General features: G+C 32.2%; 1 protein-coding gene across 1 annotated transcript; it reads left to right on the forward strand.

Moving 5' to 3' along the window:
* The first annotated feature begins 289 nt into the window (after positions 1-289).
* On the forward strand, positions 290-20,818 carry LOC148211806 (cation/H(+) antiporter 15-like). The gene is given in 8 exon segments (XM_088122923.1): positions 290-300; positions 4,041-4,239; positions 4,312-4,444; positions 4,447-5,285; positions 5,394-5,930; positions 5,932-6,554; positions 19,779-20,424; positions 20,558-20,818. Coding segments are annotated over 8 exon segments (3,249 nt in total).
* Positions 20,819-21,113: the final 295 nt, after the last annotated feature.

The raw sequence follows: 21,113 nt of genomic DNA on the forward strand, positions 1-21,113 counted from the left end.
AAAGGAATTAAAAGGTCAATCTAATTAATTGCAATTATTTATAACTGAAACCTATGAAATCATGGGTAGTGGCCACCAAATTTAATAAAGTAATAGGGAAAAAAAAATGAAAAGTCCAAATGTAAATAAATGTCTTAATTTAACGTTTCTATTATAAATACGGAGTGAGGGTAAATCCGTAAAAATCATAAGGCGGCATATAATAGTGAGCATTAATGGAATGTATAGTGAGCATTAATGGAATGTAATTAATTAAAAAAATAGAGGTGACACTTAGTAGTGGCCATTAATGGCAATAATGTAATTAATTAAAAAAATATATAGGGGTATCATTGTCCAAAAATATTTGTCAGAGATGCTATCTTTTTAATATATAATCTATATAGATTTATTTATTTTTTATTTTGGTATGTTGTCTCTTATCACTTTATTATCGTGGTTGTGTATCTGCTTATTAATCTAGAGGTCTTGGGTGGGTTCAAGTCTCCGTTATATTACTTTTTTTCCTTTTTATTGAATAAAATGTCACATTGAAGTTGTTTTCTCTTTTTAATAAATTGAAATAAAGGTTACCTTTTAAAATTTATCTTCACTTCTAAAATAAAATAGTAACTAATTTAAAAAAAATAAAATAATTGTCATTAAAAAAAATGTAATTAGACGTTTTTATTGAAAATATTTGACTTTCGGAAGTTTTAGGTTTAATTAATTCAAGAGAGAGAGCAACAATCAATCTCCTATAAAGCCAAACTTAACTATTAATTGGACGAGAGCTTTTTTGACCTATCACGTTCCTCGACGATATTTTCTAAAAATGAACCGCCTTTGAGATTTCAAGTTGGCAATGGTTTATATTTATTTATTTTTAATAATTTTTTAGTAATATTTTTTAAATATTTATAAAGGAGAGAAATGCATGCAAGTTGGATATTGGTTAATCTTTTTTGTACTCATTTTTTTTACATAATAATTAAACAATTTTTGTTTTTTATATAAAATTATATATAGATTTATGCTCTCAACTTTTTGAGTATTTTGTTTAGGATATTTAGTGTTGAATGTTTAAGATGTTTGAATTATATTATTGAAATTTAAATTATACTTATATTTTAAAACATCTATTAAATATAGTATTTTGTTTATACTATAATATTTCATAGATACTCAACCATTTTCAAGGTAAAATTAACATTAATATATGATAAAATAAATTGAGATACAACGTGCATAAGAATACTAATCTATATCTATAATATATATAAAACTACGGATATGGAAGAAACATTTTTTTAGACAGTATTATCCTTCATTTTTTAATTTAATAATATCCATGTCCTTCATTTATATATACGTTTTGATTTGCCTCTCTTTGTCCCTTCATTTTGAATTCCTATTCCATCTCGTGAGGTTTCTCTTCCTTTTGAATTCCTATCAATTGCGTTTTTTTTTCGCCTTTGATTTCCATTTCAGTTTTCTTTCTTTTTACCTTTTGAAATTCTATTTTAATTTATTAATCTATATATGACGTTGTTAAATTAATATTATTTTATTAAAGAAAAAGACTTTTCAGTCCCACGGTTCTTCTCTCCTTTATTTAAGGGTTTTTTATTTTTTATTTTATCTTTTTAATACATTCATCTAAATTAAAATGAATCAGGAAAATAATATGAAAATAAGGAAAAGAATTTGAAAATTTGAATAAAATTGTTTTCAAATTTATTCCTTAAAATTAATTATAAAATTAATGATTTTATATTTACTTATATAATAATAATGGAATTTCAAAAGTTATAGTGTTTTAACGATTAAACAATGTTACAAAAAATAATAAAATATAAAAATATATTGAAATGAATAATTAGATGCATTCATAAATTGAAAGACAAAAATATGAAATTTTGAATTTTAACAAAAAAAAATTAAATGCTAAAATGTAATATGAAAAGCTGATTCTTAGCTTAAAATAATTTAATAATTACCCCTATAATTATATTTAACTTTTGAATACCAAAAGTTTTAGAAATTCTAAGAGTTTTGTAACTCTTTCATTTTCTACACCTATAAAATGATTTTTTTTCCACTCATCTCCTTTAAAGATTTTAGCTTTTTTATTTTATTTTTTTCTCTTCTTTCTTAGTAGATTTTTTAGTGTTAAATATTTTTTACACTCAAAATATTATGACCAATAATCAAGAAAATTTTCTAATTTTTCTCTCTCCTAATTTTCACCTCAAATGTTTCCATCAACAATGGCTTTCACAGAACTACTATTACAATTCGCCTAAACTGTGGTTCTATCAATTATATAATATTGTATTTTAATAAATAATTATTAATTTGATCTTAAACAATAATAAGAGACAAAGATGTGGTTCAAAAAAGTAGTCTAAAATATATATTCACTTATATTTGAATTAAGTTACAACGTGCATCGAACGTGTTAAGTTACTAGTATGTATGTATGTATATATAAAAGTACGGACGTAGAAGAAACATTTTAGGGACGGTATTGACCTTGACTAGTTTAAGAATACCCTAAGTATCCTCCCCCATGAATATATGTTTCTCTCTCCTATCACATCCCTTTAATTCACTTTGCATCCATGTTAGTTCTCATTTATTTAGATTTATTTTATCATTTTCTTTTCTACTAATCCAACCTTTATTGAGTTTATGTATTAATACATTGGTTTAGCGGTGGGTAATTATAATTTAATAAATTTATCCATATTCCCCATCCAATAGAGTAATTTCTAAATTGAAATATGAAAATTTTGTTCTCTAACAGTTTAATGATTTTTACTAATAATAATTAATAATAGAATTTGAAAAGTCTTGTAATTTCAAAAGATTTGTAACTTTTTCACCCTCTACTCATGTAAAAATAATGCATTTTATTCCAACATTTCTCACCAAAATGTTGAAATCTATTTTTTTTTTCTTTAGTTTTAGTTCTTTCTCATGATTGGTATTTTCTTTTCCTTGGGAAATTATTCTCCATTCAAACAGAGAAATAAAATTTTTTCAAAAATGTTGAAATCTATTTTTTTTCTTTAGTTTTAGTTCTTTCTCATGATTGGTATTTTCTTTTCCTTGGGAAATTATTCTCCATTCAAACAGAGAAAAATAAAATTTTTTCTTACTCTTTTTTTTTTTTAAAAAAAAAACTAAGTATGATTATCAATAAATAGAAAAAAGATTTTCATTTTCAAGATATGAAATACAGATGTAATTTTGTATTTATTTCTTCTTCTTTCATTAAAAATATTGCTTTAAAGAAAAAAAATTCATGTTTTTCAATTTTATTTAGTCCAACAACTTCAATTGGTGGTGTTGTTGGAGGGTGTATGCTAAAATTAAATCTACTCTTTTCTAATTCAAATTATCTCATCAACCTATGACAAAATATAAAATTTTGAAACATATCTTCTATATACTAAAGTAAAAACTAAAAGCCAAAGTGAGCATAATTCGACATATATCTCAAATCAAGAGCTTGTTAGTTCGATCCACATCCCACATGTTGTACTAAAAAAAAATATAAAAACTAAAAATAGTTTTTTCAATGTCTCCCACTCAAAATATTACAATATAATAATATTAATTAAGTCAAAATAATGCTCTAAAATTTCTATCCAATTATTGTTGGTTGTATTTTCGTTGTCAAATGCTAAAATTTTCTTAAAAAATAAATACTACATCAATTATTAACAAATAATTCTTAACTCACAACATTTAAAAATAAAGCTGGAGTATCTAATATTAAAATTTGGGGCGTTTGGTTGTAGGCCAAATCACAATACAATAGAAGCTGAGTTTCTTCCAAATTTAAACTGATTTCCAAGTTAAGCATAATCACTCAATTTAGTCATTTTACAAAAAGGTTTAAAAGAAAAGAATCCCCAATTTCCATTTTCATTCTATTCCCAATCTTTCCTTTTGATTTCTTCTATGTCCGAAGGATCTTTTCAGCTTGGAAAACTAAGTTTTGTTGTAATGGAACCAGACGAAATTGTTGCCTACATCGGCGGTTAATTTAGACATTCACCCGAGAACTTGACCAACAACTGCATATATGGTGACCGAATTCACTCCCATGGGGTTTTCACCGAATCCAACCCTTTTGAGTACTCTTTACCTTCTTTTCTAATTCAGTTGGTTATTTCTGGAGGGGCCATTCTGTTGTTTTATAAGCTCCTCAAACCCCTCGGCCAACCCCTCATCGTCTCTCAAATCTTGGTAACTCTCTATCTTCTCTTGATTACTTGCAATTATCTTGTTATCTTTTCTTATTTAATTTGCTTTTTTCAGGGAGGCTTAGTTCTAGGTTCTTCGGTTCTGGGCCAGTTCGAGGGAGTCAGAGAAACCCTTTTCCCCATGAGGGGATTCATATTCCTTGACATAGTAGCTTCAATGGGATATATTTTTTACTTCTTTCTCATTGGGTGCAAATAGATCCTTCCATAGTAAAGAAGATTGACAAGAGGGCACTTGTTATTGGCTCATGTACTATGGCTTTACCTTTGCTTCTTAACACCATTTGCACTATAAACTCTCAAATCCCAAAACCCATTTCCACTGTTGCTACAATAGAGTCCTTCATCGACTTTCCCACCATTGCTTGCTTTCTTTCTGAACTTCATAGAATGAACTCTGAGTTGGGCAGAATTGCTCTGTCATCTTCCATGGCTTCTGCGTTCTACAGCTATTGCATTATGTTTCTAGGACATCTCTTGAATGCACCAAATGTTAAAAGATATGAGATGTTCTCAATAATTTTGTCTTCCATCATTCTCATATCCATCATCATTTATGTGTTTCGGCCTGCCATTGTTGGGATGATGAAGCAGAATCCGACCGGACAGCCGTTGACGGAGGGTTATGTGATTACCTTGCTTTTAGGGGTACTGGTGACTAGCCTCTTTTGCCAGGCCACTGGTTTGCATCTACATTTTGGTTCCCTTGTACTTGGGATTGCAATCCCTTCGGGGCCTCCCATTGGATCAACATTGGTAGAGAGGCTTAATTTCATCACCTCCTGGGTTTTCATGCCAATCTTCTTTGTCAAAATAGGCTGGTTTATCAATATCTTTACCATTAAACTCAAACATTTCTTACTCCTGTCCTGCACTATTGTTGTTGTTGCGTTGGGAAAGTTTTTAGGCACCTTTATGATTTCACTCTACTTCAAACTACGCGTGAGAGACGCCGTATTGCTCGGCCTCATCGTGAATAGTCAAGGAGCTATGGAGCTTGGTTTGTTTTATTCGAGGAAGAAAGAAAAGGTAGGAACAAGCCTAAGCCTTCGTTGTTGATCATCATTATCATCTAATTGCATTCGATCATTTCTTACGATATACTCACTGAAATTTTTTTTCTTTAATTCTGTGCAGATATTTGATAACGAAACATTTTCAGTTATGTGCATATGCATGGTGATTTTGGTTGCAATTATCACTCCCATAATGAGATATCTCAATGATCATTCAAGTACGTATGTAGTTTACAACAAACGAACGATGATGCACTCGAGATCAAATTCTGATCTCCATTTATTAGTTTGCATTCATGACCAAGACGATGTTCCTAATGCCATTAAACTTCTCGAGGCCTTGAATCCAACGAGACAAAGCCATATTGTTGTTTACATGCTTCATCTTGTTGAGCTTCTTGGCCGTGCTAACCCACAATTCATTGCCCACAAACTTAAGAAGGTAGGTACTTCAAGGTCCTACCCTTCTGAGCACATCGTTAATGCCTTCAAATACTTTGGACAGAGCCACCGTGACATAGTTGAAATTTATCCCTTCACCGTTATATCTCGTTATGTGACTATGCACCATGACGTTTGTACGCTCGCATTCGACAAAGAGACTTCTTTGGTTCTTGTTCCTTTCCACAATAGATTTCATTCCAATGGTGTGTTGTCATTTGTGCAAAAGTAAAATGAGAACAGTTAACAATCACATTGTTGACAAGGCACCCTGCTCTATCGCCCTTGTTGTTGATCGTGGACTCTTGAAAGTCTCAAGCTCTATCTCAACGAACTTGCATTCTTTTCACATAGCCGTGGTCTTCATAGGTGGACCAGATGACCGAGAGGCAATGTTCATTGGGGCAAGAATGGCTGGGCACCGCAATATCAACTTGACAATGATTCGTCTAGTGGAGAATGGAAATGTACCGTGCTATAACTTAGAAGAGAGGAGGCTTGATGATGAGACAGTGAGCAAGTTTCGACAAACCATGGTAGGCAACTGCAGAGTAATGTACAAAGAACAAGTGGTTACGGACGACACTCGAACGGTCTCTATACTCCATTCGATGGGGAACAATTTCGAACTTGTAATAGTAGGAAGACGCCATTGCCTGAGTTCGCCTCTGGTTCAAGGGTTGATACTTTGGAATGAAGATACAAAACTTGGAACAATTGGGGAGGTGTTGGCCTCTTCAAATTTCATGGGCAATGCCTTAATCTTGGTTGTGCAACAACACACAAACGAGATTGACGAAGACCAAGAGAATCACCTGGAACCTAATGTTCCCATTGACAGGTATTTAGTATAGGATGATGGAGAAGAAATTTACTTCGATTATTCAAAGTTTTGATGTTCTTCTTCAGTTTACATACTCCAATGATTCAAAGTTGGAGAAGTGTTATTTTTGCTCTCTCACACTTTGTTTTTTCTTTGAGCTTCACCAATGTACATTTCGAATGTGTAAACCAAACAACACCATTTAGAGCTAGTCAATTTCCCTTCCAATTTTACTCAATTTTGTGTTGGGTTAATATATTGATATTTGTTTTTATTTATGTTTGTTCATAATAATGATTTTAATTTAATTTTAATTGCTATCTTTTAGTTTAGAATAAAAAGTTGATATCTTGAAAAAAAAACTAGAAAATTGGTGTTAATATTTTGTAACTAGTGTATAATCTATAATATATTAAAAAGTACGGATGTGGACATTTTATGGACGATATTGACCTTTACATTTTTGGTAATACCGAAGTTATCTTTCTCCTTCCCATGAATTTATGTGTCTCTCTCTTGTCCCGTCCCATCTCTCTCTACGTGTGTCTCCTCTCTCTCCCATTCATCTCCCTATCGTTTAATTTTACTTCTCTCCCTTATTAATATTTTTTTTTTGAGAAAAATTATTAATCTTTTTTATTAGGGTTGAACTATTTATTCAATTAATTTATCATTTTAGAGTTTAGAATATGAAGAATTATTATTTTAAAAAAACAAGAATATGAAGAATTTTAACATTATTATTTAATAGTGTTTAATTATGGAATATTAAATGTGGTAGAATCTTAAAAGTTTTGCAACCTCCTCGTTCTTACTCAGCTTGGCCCAGGCCCAAGCCCTACGGGCCTCAAGTATTGTTTGGGCCGGGCTTGGGCCGGCCCAACCACTCAAACTTAGGCTCATAGCCCAATCTATGGGCCTAAGTTGATGAGCCAAAATTGGATCGGGCTTGGATCGGCCCGTATATTAATATATTTTTAATTATTAAATTTTAAAATTTAAATAATTTTCAAACTAAGTTTTTTATTTTTAAAATCTAGAATATGTGTTTTTATATAATTTTTGGTACATTTTTTTTGTTATTTTTATAATCTTACTCATAAATTTTATTATGTCATATGTTACAAATTTAAGTTGCCTTATTTTTAAAAATTATATCTTTTATTTTTAAAAATTAAATTTATAATTTTTAACTTTATTAATATAAACCTATCTAAACAAAACTACAAAAATAATGACAAAAAAAATATAATAGATGCTTTTATTATTTGTTTATTTATATTTTGTTTTGAGAATTATTGCATCACTGTGTACATCCCAACTAGGTTGGCACCTACTCATTTGCTAATCATGTGCATTTTCTCAAATAAAATAAATAAATACAATGGAATCTAATATTAAAAAAAAAATCATTCTTCGGAAGAACTATTGTCCTTAAATTCCAACACCGATGATTTCAACTTTTCCATTTCTTCAGCCACTTTTTTAATATTTTCTTCTTCGTACATTCTTTTCTCCGCTAGACCCCAGTCTTTTAGACATATTAATGCTTCAACGGTTGAAGGTGATAAGCTGCTTCTAGTGTCTGATATAACTCGACCACCTGCACTAAAAGTTGATTCTGATGCTACAGTCGAAGCAGGAATTGTTTGTATATCCCGTACCATAAGAGAGAGTACGGGATAAGTATTTTCATATAATTTTCACCAATCCAAAATATTAAAAGGTTCAATAGTATCCATAGATATTGTGGGTAAATCCATATAATTTTTTAAATCAAGAGCTTCAAAATTTTTTGAAGAATCAATTTTCTTCTTTTTAGAAAGTATCATGACAACATTTAAATGTGATGTTGAGAAATTATCAAGATTTATTGAATATGTAGATGAAGAAGAAGATGCACCAACAATAGCAGTAGAATTATTTACCGTTTTCTTATAAAAATCATATATCTCATATAATTTAGAATTAAATGAATTTATAGTATCATTAATTTTATCAGTATTACTATCGAACAACAAATCTAAATAAGTATCAAAAAAATGATTTTTATATCTAGGATAAAAAAACATTCCAAGCAAAAACGTAATATGCAAATCATCAAAATATTTATTAAACTTTTCTTTCATTTTTTCAATCACAGATTTAAATAAGTCTACATTTGAATAATTCTTAAACATAAAGCAAATATTATGTAAATTTGGTCTAACTTGACAAATACTAGAAGAATATACCGAACAAAAATATTTTGTCGAAGTATCAAAAACATTTAAAAAATCTCGAACAACAGATGCATATCTCCAATCAAGCTCAGTAAGTTGTACAATATTAACATGACGAGAACTATTACGCAATTCAATACAATATAAATCTAAAACTTCTTTTTATGCTACTGCCACTTTCAACATTTCAAATGTTGAATTCCATCTATGAGGTAAATCAATTCTAATATTTCTTCTCTTTTTGTTTAATTGTTTAAAACATTTAAAATATAATTCACGTCTAAATTGAGAACTATTAATATTACGAACTAAAAGATCTTAACTTTGAAATAGAATAAAAAAGAATCGACAAACCATCCTGTACAATTAAATTTAAAACATGGGCACAACAACGAATACGAAAATTAATGCCTAGTGGTGATTTCAAATAATGACTTAAAAATGAAGTAGCTATATCATTATTACTAGCATTATCTAGAGTTAAAAGATAAAACTTTATCAACAATATTCCATTCTTTAAGAGATTCTAATATGACATTTCCTATTATATAACTAGTATGAGGAGACTCAACCATTTTAAATGATATAATTTGTTTGCATAATTTCCAATCAGCATCAATATAATGTGCAGTTAAACAAAGATAGCTCTGTTGATGACAAGAAGTCCACATATCAGATGTCAAACAAATTCGTCCCTTAAAATTAGAAAAATAAGTTTTTAAAACACCTTTTTTGGCCAATTTTTTTTCCATAACATCTCTTTTTGCAGTAGAAGCCAAAAAACCTTCATATTGTGGGTTAAACGATCTCTGAATAGTACCAGTAAAATCATGATTATCTATAAAAGTAAAAGGGAGTTCTACTCTAATTATGTAATCTACTAATTCAGATCTAGCATATTCCTTATTATAAGAAAAATTAGTTAAATTACCTGATTGATCTTTACCTAATTGCATGTATTTTCCAATATCTACATTGTGTTTTTGACTACAAGATCTCATGTGCCTAATAAGATGACTAGTACCATCTTTTGAAAAAAAACTACCACAAGTTTTGCACTTTGGTCTCAATTCTATTTTTCCGTTATCTAACTTTTTTTCTACCTTTTCAAAATATTCCCAAACAGAAGATGCTGCTCTCTTACCTGTATTTCGTTGAACAACTTCAACACTTACACTTGTAGTAGTTGCGTCTGTACTTCGAGATTGTGAGCCGACACCTTCAATAAATTCAACTTCATCATCATTGGCAATGGTGAAAGGAAGATTATTTTCATGAATATGGCTATGAGCCATTTCAAAAAAATACTGTAAATGAGAGAAGATTTAGGAAATAGTTAAACAAACAAGTCTCGAAGATATAAAATCTTTTTTTTTTAACTCGAAACAGAATATTGGAAGATTTGAAAAAATTTGAGATGAACAGGTAAAATACAAGAGAAATTGAAAATTTGAACACTTTGAATTGGAACTTGAGAGAATTTGAGATTGAGAATTAGAATTAGAATTTGAGTGAAGAAAAAGAAAAGAAGGTTGATATTTATAAGAAAATTTTGTATTAAAAAATTTTAAAAATTACAACCTAAATATTAGATATGTTTAAAATAATTTTAAATTTTGAATTTTGGAAGTTAGAGAGTTTCCTCCTAATATATTTCAAAACAATGATTTAAATGAGATATTGGGAAGTGGTACAGTTTCGTAATATGTACTTATGAGGGAGAAACAAAAGATCCTACTTCTTACATGTTAGCCTACCATATCTAATTTATTTTTTCTAATAAATAAATAATAAATAAATATATTAATATTATATAATATAAATATTAATAAATATTGGATCGGGCTTTTGGGTCGGCCCTACGGGCCAATCCAAATACGGCTCAAACAGGCCGGCCCGTAAAAAATGAATATCCATATCCAATCAAATTAATAGAAGGATTGGATTGGGCCGGGCCGATCAGACGTTGACCTTGGATCGAGCTTGGATCGGGCTTGGCCCTAGGCCGGCCTTTAGGCCTCGGGCCCGATGATGAGGCTGATTTCTTACAACTCTAAAAAGATTCTATTCCACTCATTTCTAACAACAATTTGAGTTACATTTCTTTGTTTCTTATTCTTCTACTTATTGTATTATTATTTTTACTTTTCTCTACTCACAATTTTTTATTTTTAAGGTTTCTTAATTAGTGCAGTAGAATGCATTTCAATTTTTCAGAGCAATTTTGTTTAATGGTATGAAATATATTTTTTTTTCGAAGGAACAAAGGGGCAAAATGCCCAAAAATAAAAACTAAAAAGAAATAAGGCGGGACATGGAGACCCCTACACTATTTGCCATCAGTATATGCAGAAGACCTCTAGGAGGTTCGTCACACACATGTAAGCCTATAGGATGAATGCATGCGTGCTTCACCAACCAATCTGCACAGGAGTTTGCTTCCCTATGGGTATGAAATATGGTAATTAATTATGTATACATTTAATTAATTATATTTATTTTGTTCTATAATTTTATGCATGGTTTGAATTCTTTAATTTAATTCTTGAAAAAATAAAATTTAAGATGAAATTGAATTTCTGATCACAGTAATCTAATATAATAATTAATTTTTTTAGAATCAGTAATATAATATAATTATTAAATGAGTTTTGTCTCTATTGATGATATCAGAGGGACAAAAATTCTATTTAATTTGTTTGTCTTTTACAGTTATATTTGCATTCACTTAATTTTTCATTTCAAAGTTTAGAATATGAAAATTTTATGTCGTTATTAAGTGGGTTTCCGGCAAACTTTGAAATTCATTAGTTGTTTTTTTCTGTTATGTTTTTTGTTTTTTGTTTTTTGTTTTACTTGTATTGATGGTATTAATAAGAAAGAAACCTAATTTGTTGTCTTTTGCAATTCTATTTATTCAATTTTAAATTTTAGAATACGAAGAATTTAACATTATTATTTAACAGTGTTTAATTATGAAATATTAAAAGTTTTGCTAACCCTCTTTTAGTTACAATGGTGTATAAATATAAAATTCAAATTACATTTAATTGCTATTTTTAGATTTAACCCTTTTTTAGTTGGCCATTAAAATGTTCTTAATTATTTTTCTAATAACTTAAAATGTTATTATTGTTTTTATAAGCATGAAATTTATTTTGAAACAAATTTCTAATTGTGAAAATAAATATTACTTTTGAAACCTATTTAATTTGTTGTCTTTTGCAATTCTATTTATTCAATTAATTTATCATTTTAAAGTTTAGAATACAAAGAATTTTAACAATATTATTTAATAGTATTTAATTATGGAATATTAAAGGGGTAGAATCTAAAAAGTTTTGCAACCTCCTGCTCCTTACCACTATAAAAATACTCTGTTTCACTCGTTTCTAACAACAATTTGAGGTACATTTCTTTGTTTCTTATTCTTCTACTTTTTGTCTTATTATTTTTACTTTTTTCTACTCACAATTTTTTATTTTTAAAATTTCTTAATTAGTGCAATAGAATGCATTCCAATTTTTTAGAGTAATGTTGTTTAACGATATTAAACATTGTAGAAAGGTAATTATGTATACATATAATTAATTATATTTATTTTGTTCTATAATTTTATGCATGGTTTGAATTCTTTAATTTAATTCTTGAAAAAATAAAATTTAAGGTGAAATTGAGTTTCTGATAATTTCATATAAAGTAATCTAATATAATTATTTTTTTTAGAATCAGTAATATAATTAATATAAGTATTAAATGAGTTTTTGCCTCTATTGATGATATGAGAAGAAAAAAAAAATCTATTTAATTTGTTTGTCTTTTACAGTTATATTTGCATTCACTTAATTTTTCATTTCAAAGTTCAAAATATGAAAATTTTATGCCCTTATTTGGTGTATTTCCGGCAAACTTTGAAATTCATTAGTTTTTTTTTTCTCTTATGTTTTTTGTATTTTTTTTACTTTTATTGACGGTATTAATAAGAATTACTATTTTTAGATTTAACCCTCTTTTAGTTGGCTATTAAAATGTTCTTAATTATTTTTCTAATAACTTAAAAATGTTATTATTGTATTTCTAAGCATGATTTTTTTTTTAAACAAATTTCTAATTGTGAAAATAAATATTAATTTGGTCATTTTTTTAAATGAAGTATTTTTTAATTTTAAAAAATTAGTAAATTTTACTTGAATTGTTTTAGTTGTCATATCAAATAACAAAAAATACAATTTCATGATAAGTTTCCTATTATATTTAATATATAAGTAAATAAATTGGAGATATCACGTACGCGGCACGTGTAAAAACTAGTATATATACATATATGCGGATGTGGAAGAAACCTTTTTCTATATATAAAAGGGATATAGGGAGAAACTTTTTTCTCCCTATTTTGCCCATTTAATTTAACCTTTTTCACTTATTAATTTAGGACAATTTTGTCTTTCAACCATATAAATCTTTTTCTAATTTAACTTTTATCTCTCTTAGCATCCCTATAAATTCCTAGCCCCCTTCCAAATTCCTCTATTATTTTGTTATTAATTTTAAGTATTAATTTATTTATGCACTTTCACTTTAGTTATTTCTCATGTTTCGGTTACTTACTCCCTCTCAATAATCCTTTCATATTCCTCTCTGGACCCGTCTATAAATCTATACACCAACCATACAACAACACAAACAAAGTAAAAAATAAAAAATAAAAATCTAGAGTGGGTATGAAATGGAGGTATACATGGGGAGGCTCCCAACTAGATTGCACGTGAATTGAAAAGCGTTTGGAGTATCGAAGCTCAAGTTTGCATCAAATATTAGTGGATGGAGCAAAATGTGTACCAACTGGTAAAATGGAGATACCCTACATCTTTCTTCTTCAAATTTCCTTATTGAAATTGAAATTTGAGGGAGAGATTGAAAATATATTGCTGCGTATTCATGGGAAAGAAACTGAAACTAAAATGAATTCTTTTATGTCCTTATTCATGCAAGAAATAAAATTGGATTTCTTCTTCAATGGCGATTCTGCACGCGAGAGATAGGGATAAAAAAATTGAAAGGGATTCTTTTTCCGCCTTATTCACGCAGGAAATTCTTAAATACAAAGCAAGAGAGATTGTGATTTCTTCTAGAGATAATTGAAACATGTAATCATTTCTCTTCACGATAGATATTATGTCGTTCAAGTCGCCCATATTGAAGTCACCATTGCGTGCCGTCTCTATCGTTCAGTCTCGAGTCTATCAAGATTTTATATTTAGGGTTATTTTAGGTTTTTACAGGTGCTTTGGGCCAAGTTTGTGTATAGAGACCAAAATATGTATAATGAAACTAGATCTGATTTATGGATTCTTAGTTATTTCCCAATACTAAATTTCCAATTTTTACATTTTGATTTCAATTTCGTTTATAAAGATTTAATACTGTATTTTATTTTAAAATTAATAATTTTCAAAATCAGGTTTACTTTTTATTTTATATTTAATTAAATATAATAATTTTGAATCTTTTTAATCTTTGCCCCTCACATCTCGATTTATTTTTTCTACGGAGTGCACGTGAGTTTTTTAACAATTAATAATTTATAGGTTTTCTTTTTACAATAAATAAATAATTATTTATGTCACGTTGGACACACGTGCTTTTGTGTTAGATACAAAGAAAAAAATTTTAAAAATGTCGATGATGATAGAGAAAATAATAAAATTGTATTTAACATTTTAACTATTTAATTAAATATTATGTTTTAAATACTTTAAAATAAAACTACAAAATTTTACGTGCATCACACCGCACGTATATATAAAAGTAGGATGTGGAAAAAATATTTTATGGACAATATTCAACTTTACATTTTTCTGTAATATCTAAATTATCCTTCTCTTCGATTTACATTTCTCACCGCTCTCTTTCTCTTCGATTTATTGCTCTTTGTATCTATGTTAGTTTTCACTGTTTTTTCTTAGTTTCAGTTTTTTCTTTTTTAATACAATTTTTATTTAAGTTTAAATGTAGTTTATAATAATTCGCCTAAAGATAAATTTCTTAATATTCTTTTTCATTCAATAAATTTTTCTATATTGCTCCTTTATAGTAATTAATTGTACTAAAAAGATTAATTATCAATCATAATAATTCTTTGGAATATGAAAAAGGTTGTTATTTGATTTATGAATAATTTAATGATTTTCACTGATAATAGTTAATAATAGAATTTGAAAAGTCTTGGAATTCCAAAAGATGATAACGTTTTCACATGTACTAATATAAAAGGGCATTTTATTCCATCATTCTTTCCCAACATTCGATCTCTATATCTGTTAGTTCTCTCTCATTTTATTGCTCTTAAAGTCTCTCTAATCTTGAAAGCAACTCAACGCATACCTGATACATTCAAGTCGATACAAAATTCATATATCAAAACTATATTTCAATTCGTAAGTATGAGTGGTTACAACTTACAATTTTACTTTGATAAAGTTGAATAATGATGTTTGTCTATCTTCAAGAATGTGTGTATTGGTTATTAGTTTTTTTAATTCTTTTTGTTACTATTGTCTTTTTAGTTATTTTACAATTACTATATTATTATGTATTTAATTTTGTATTTGTTGATACTTTTTGTTATAATAAGTATTATTATGTTTTTTTTTACAATAATATCATTATTTTTTAATTAAATATTATATATGTAGACAATATTTATAGGTTTATTTCTTTATTCTTCTTTTATTTGTTTTTACTTTTTCTCTCACGATTTTTTTTGAGGTTTCTAAATTAGTGTAGTAGATCTTCAACATTGGTGAGAGGTATATATATACCTACTGTTCTTACCAAAAATAACCGGTAATCACAATAAGATCCTGAGAACACTCACGAATTTGAACCTGCAAAAACAAGTAAGCACTTCGACGGTCTAGTTAGTCCCCGTGACAAATAAAATTAATTAAGAAGTATAATCACCTGTTTTCACACTCAGATGACCGTTGTGGAGATTGGCTCCGTTTTTGAATTATACGGTTTTATCTCCGTGAAAATAGGAAAACTGCATATTGAGTGGGAGAGCAGTTTGGCTATCATGGCCTGAAAAGTGGAGCAAACGGTTTATCTTGACACCCAGCTTGGTAGAGTGTTCAGTTTGACCACTATCCGACCTCGCGCTATATGGATTGAAACTAGGTGACGTGTCCTTTAGAATTTTATGGTTAAACAATAGCCCCCTACTTTGAGAAAATTGTAATGACCCATTCGAACTTTCCCGAAGTAGAGTTTAACGTCAGACTTGCGAAACGCTGAGCCGAACTCATTTTTTTCCTTCCCTTCCGAGTTGACGTCGTCTCCCATCAAGTATTTAAAAAGGCTTAATACGAACTTTGCTTGAATAGTTAATTCATTCTTGTTGTTGGGGACTTCCATTGTCGCAATCTTGCAAGGTTAGGCATTTCTTCTTCATTCACTTTGCATTTCAGTTGACCTTGCGTTTATTTCACTTTTGTCCTAGTTCTTTAAGCTTCGTAAATGGCTAGGACTTAATCTTTCGATGCTGATACTCGTAATCAGTCCAGGGCTTCAACTTCTCCATTATCTTTAGTTGATCCTCCGGCCAAAAATAAAACATCCCATCGTCGCAAACGAAGTGAATCACCAATAATAAGTGGCGATTATTCCGACGCAGATTCATATACTGACCTTAGTGATATAGATCGAGACCTAGATTTATTCGTACTCCAACTGTCCCGAAGAGTTGTTAGGGATTCTTAGGTATAACTACTCTATCCCAAGTGACATCAAATTGAGGATTCCTACAGCGGGTGAAACGATTGATAAACCTCCAATAGGATGTGTTAGTTTTTATCCTCAAATGTTTGAATATGGTGTTCGGTTACCCTTACACCTTTTTGCCTAATTTTTCCTCAATGTTGTCAACCTAGCCCCTGCTCAATTGACACCAAATGGATGGGCACCCTCATGGGCTTTTGGTACTTACGGTGGTGATTCTGCAGAGATAGAGCTTGTGTTCTGTCCGTTGAACACATGCTTTCTATCCACACCATTAAGAAGTCGTCTAGGGCCCCTGGTCAATTTTATTTAAGTTGCTTCCCTGGTATTGCCAAATTAGTTAACGGACCAGTGATGGAAAAGGGTTTTTCCTCAATCGTGAATGGACCTAAATCCATAAAGAACTGGAAGCAAAGGTGGTTTTATGTATCTGGGAATTGACTTATGACCACCAGCGAAGAGGCCCCCTATTGTGAGGTGCCCATGGAATTCGGTAGATTGGGTAAACCCTGGCTTATAGATCCCTTACTATTTTGTTTAGTAGGTATGTGCATTCTTTACTCGAGCTCTCCTTCTTACCGATCAATTTATCTCTTCGGCAATGCTGATCGATCTTCCGCCTAAATTGACTAAGGAGACCAGGTCAGTTTTTGTAACGCCCCGAGTCCTTCAGGTTAGTTGGTCTCGAATCTGGAGATTTTTATGTTTTTTTTTTTAAAATTTAAACTTTAATTAAATTTATATTTATCGGGCTCTAAACTCTAATTAAACTTATATTTATCGGTTCCTTGTGGTTGGTTTTATCTTAAGTTGAGATGGCTTCTTTTGCTCTTGGGCTTGGTTATGTTGGGTTTTTTTGGTTTGGTTAGGGTTTTTTTTAGAACAAAGGAAAAGTAAAAGAAAAGGGAAAAAGAAAGAAAACAAAAAGAAACCCTAGCCCAAGTTTTCTTTCTTTCTTCTTCTTCTTCTTTCTTCTTACCCTAGCTGCCCCCGACTTCTTCTTCATTCCCAACCCCGCCGCCCCCTCCTCTCGTTTCCGGCAGCTCATCCGGCGCCTTGACGCAGCACCGATGTTGCTAGTCCACTCCGAACGGAACGACGACAAATCCGGTGAGTAGCTTCGACGTGCTTTGAACCCGTGGCAGCGGCGGCCGACAACAACCACGAGCGGCAGCGGCATCTGTAGCAGCAGCAGCGGCAGTGCGACTTCCCCGACGTCCCGGCGATCTGCAGCAGCGGCGGTGCGTCCCCCGGCGGCCTGCAACGAACTAGCACTGCTCCTCCTCGTGGCGGCGCACGGCGAACGGGTTGTTACAGCGGCGAACCGACGGCGCACAACGAATGGGCCAGATCCACAGCGAACCTCGACGACCTGCTGCTACGATCCGACGAACAGCAATTCCAGCTGCGGGATTTGTGCGTTACAGCAGCGTTTAGGACGTTTGGCGGTGACCCACATCCGTTCGAAGCTCGATTTAGGCTACCCACACCTTGGCGAGCTAGATCTAGGTGACCCACACCTATACGAAGTCGGTTTTGGTGGTAATGAGTCATTTAAACCCTTTTAGAATTGATTTCGAAGGCTAAATGGTGTACGTAACTTACTGTATTTTTCTGTTTTAGTGCTTAGGTGTGAGGTCGATGCAAAACTTAAGGGCGCGGTTGTGAGTAAGTAGACAAGGGGCGTGTGCGTGTGTTAAAGTGTGTTAAATGGTCTCTAATGTGCTGGTTTTGTGGCGTTTAATATTAATTTTGATACATCATTGCGCTAAATAACTCTCGTTGTGTTAGTTGATATACTTGGATTAGTATTGGATATTTGTCGGTGAAAATGGTGAGATTTCTGCTTTGCTAAACTGTTGAGTATTGCTGTGGTAATGTTTGTTGCCTGGATATGCATGAATTGTTCGGCGTGTTTTGTGAGTTATTATACTTAGTAATTCTTGTTAAATAATGATGTTGGATATTAAGCATGATTGGGTTATTATCTCATTATTAGAAAGTTGTTTATGTTGTGGAAGCATGCTGAATTGTATTTGTGCGTTGAAAGATGCAGGGGTAGTGGCTTAAGAAAGTATATAGTAAGACTCTGGTGAGAGTTTGATTCTTGGAGGGAATGAATTAGTGAGTGTCAGGGCCTCGGGTATAAATGGTCGAGGGCTGATACGTCACTAATTGAGTATCGAGGCCTCGGGTAAAAACGGTCAAGGGCCAATAGATGGTGAAGTCATCGGGGCCTCGGGTAAAAATGGTCGAGGGCCGATGCAGCAGTGTCGGGGCTCTGGGTAAAAATGGTCAGGGGCCGACTCTACTCGAAGGAGTTAACTGTGGAAGGCTAGGATAGCCGTGATAAGCGTAGAGGTACTTGAAATGTTAGGGAGACTAGAGGTTGGTAGTTAATGTGTTCCTGGTTGTGGTTGTCACCAGATTTTATAGAATGTGCCTATGTTTGAATGCTTAATGTGTTGAACAACATAACTATGAATGTTTCATGATTTTTGTTGAGCATGATGTGTATGTGTTGTTGGTGATGGCTACTTACGGAGTATATTTTATATACTCACCCCCCTACAATTATTGTTTCAGGTGAAGGACTCGTTGGCGACCATGGTGATGAGACGGAGGAGACATGACGAGCGAGGACCATAGGCTGCTTAGTCACTCTTGCTTAGCTTAAGTTATTAGTTAAGACTTTATGTTATGGTTAATAAACTATTTGTTCGTATTTGAATAATTGGGGGGTTCCCACTTGTTGTTAATTTTATTTCGGGATAGGTGCCTATTTTAGTTTTCTTCCATTCATTGAGTTTTGCCTAGTTTGAATAATAAAAATTGCCTCGTGAGGTGGTCCACGAATGTTGTTGATTGATATTCTATGAAATTGATTTATTGTTGAATTGATGAGAAGTGGAACTTGATTTTATATATTTGTTTGCATAGGGAGTTGGCATGACGTATTTGGGGTTAAGTGTAATTAGTTGGGTAGTTAACGTGACCTAGAAGTGTGTGGGAAATTCTGGGTCGTTACAGTTTTGGCTGGCTGCGCAACCCTCTCAGCCAGAGATCGATATAGTCTCGACCTTCTATCCAATGGGAACTTGAGAAGTTGAGGACTTGCAGCTGAACTCTCATCTGGTTAACCCTATCTCTAACTTGCCATATCTCCATATCTTCCTTACTCATAATATCTCATACTGTTTCTCTTCCTCGCTGAGGAAATAGGCCGCCCCCGTCCCTCTAGGTTCAACAGCAGTTGTTGTCGAGGCGTACCTCTTGGAGATGGTTTAGCTGATTCCGCTGGGGGTAATAATGTGGCCCATGACCCCCAGGTCCATTCCATACCTGAGATCAGGACTGCTGCATGGAATTGTGATCAGTCTCCTCCGCCCAGGTGGATGTTTTCGAAGAGAAAACCCAAACAGAGAGCTGATGTGCATGCGTCCTCCACTCATACTTCGCAGAATGACAGTTATGACGGTCAACTTCAAAGAAAAAGAAAAACCGGTCCCACGGCTAATCCCGAAACTTCTGTCCTTCCAACATCTTCCCTACCTAAGGTCGAATCCAGTGGTCTCCAAGTTGAGCCTACCGCCCTGATCGATCCAACCTTCAGAATTTGCGAAGGATCGGACTCTGCTGGACTGGGGGACGGACCTGGCATTTCCCTTCAAGAGCTCGACGAAGTCCACTCTCACTCTCCTTTAGGAGACAACACAACTTTCGCCGCTGGTCCGTCCAACATAAGAGACACTTCTTTTGAGATTTCCAAGAGTCCTCTAACTCATGCTGCTGGGATTCCTCATTTTCTTATCAACCTCAATAGTGAGGGCATCTTAGCTTCCACCAACAAACTCTATTATGCTTTCATCGGTGATCTGGAAAAACATGTTTGTTGTATCAATCCTTCATCTTCTCAGGAACTCTTTTTATGAAATTTCTTCCTGTATCATAAAGGTAATTCCTTACTCTTTGATTTTTCGTTGTAGTTTTCAACCTTTAAATGCCTATGCTTGACTTCAGGCTTTTGCTTTGTCTTGCTGGGTAATGACCTCTGTTGGTGCCGAGCTTTTTCATCGTGATTCAGCCAGACGGAAGAACAAAATCAAGCTTGCTGAGGCCGCCAAGAAAGCTGCTTCCTGTTCTGCTCAAATGGCCGAGTACAATTCCCTTCTTGAAGAGCTCAGAAGAGACCGGGAAGGTCTGACCAAGGAAAAAAAGGATTTCAAGACCTTGAAACGCGAAACCCTCAATGTCGTGCATCGTCAAGAACAACAAATATAAAGCCGAGTAGACCAAATTGGAGGAGGAAAATCGCCGTTTGCTGACTGGAGTCTCTGAGTTGACTATTGAGGCTAACTAGTTTAGGCCTCTTCTTGCACAATTAAAGGCCGAGCTGTCCGACCTCAGGTCTTCCACAGAGAACATTCTAAGTGTAGAGGCAGAGAAGAATAAGTTGCTTGAAGCCGAACTCATAGACACCAAGTGTGCACTCACACAAGCAAAGTCACATTTTGTAACGCCCCGAGTCCCTCAGGTTAGTTAGTCTCGAATCAAGAGATTTTTTTTTCATTTAATT

The sequence above is a fragment of the Momordica charantia genome, assembly GCF_013281855.1.
Source record: "Momordica charantia cultivar OHB3-1 chromosome 4 unlocalized genomic scaffold, Mcharantia_2.0 BLBB01000004.1, whole genome shotgun sequence".
Classification (NCBI taxonomy): domain Eukaryota; kingdom Viridiplantae; phylum Streptophyta; class Magnoliopsida; order Cucurbitales; family Cucurbitaceae; genus Momordica; species Momordica charantia.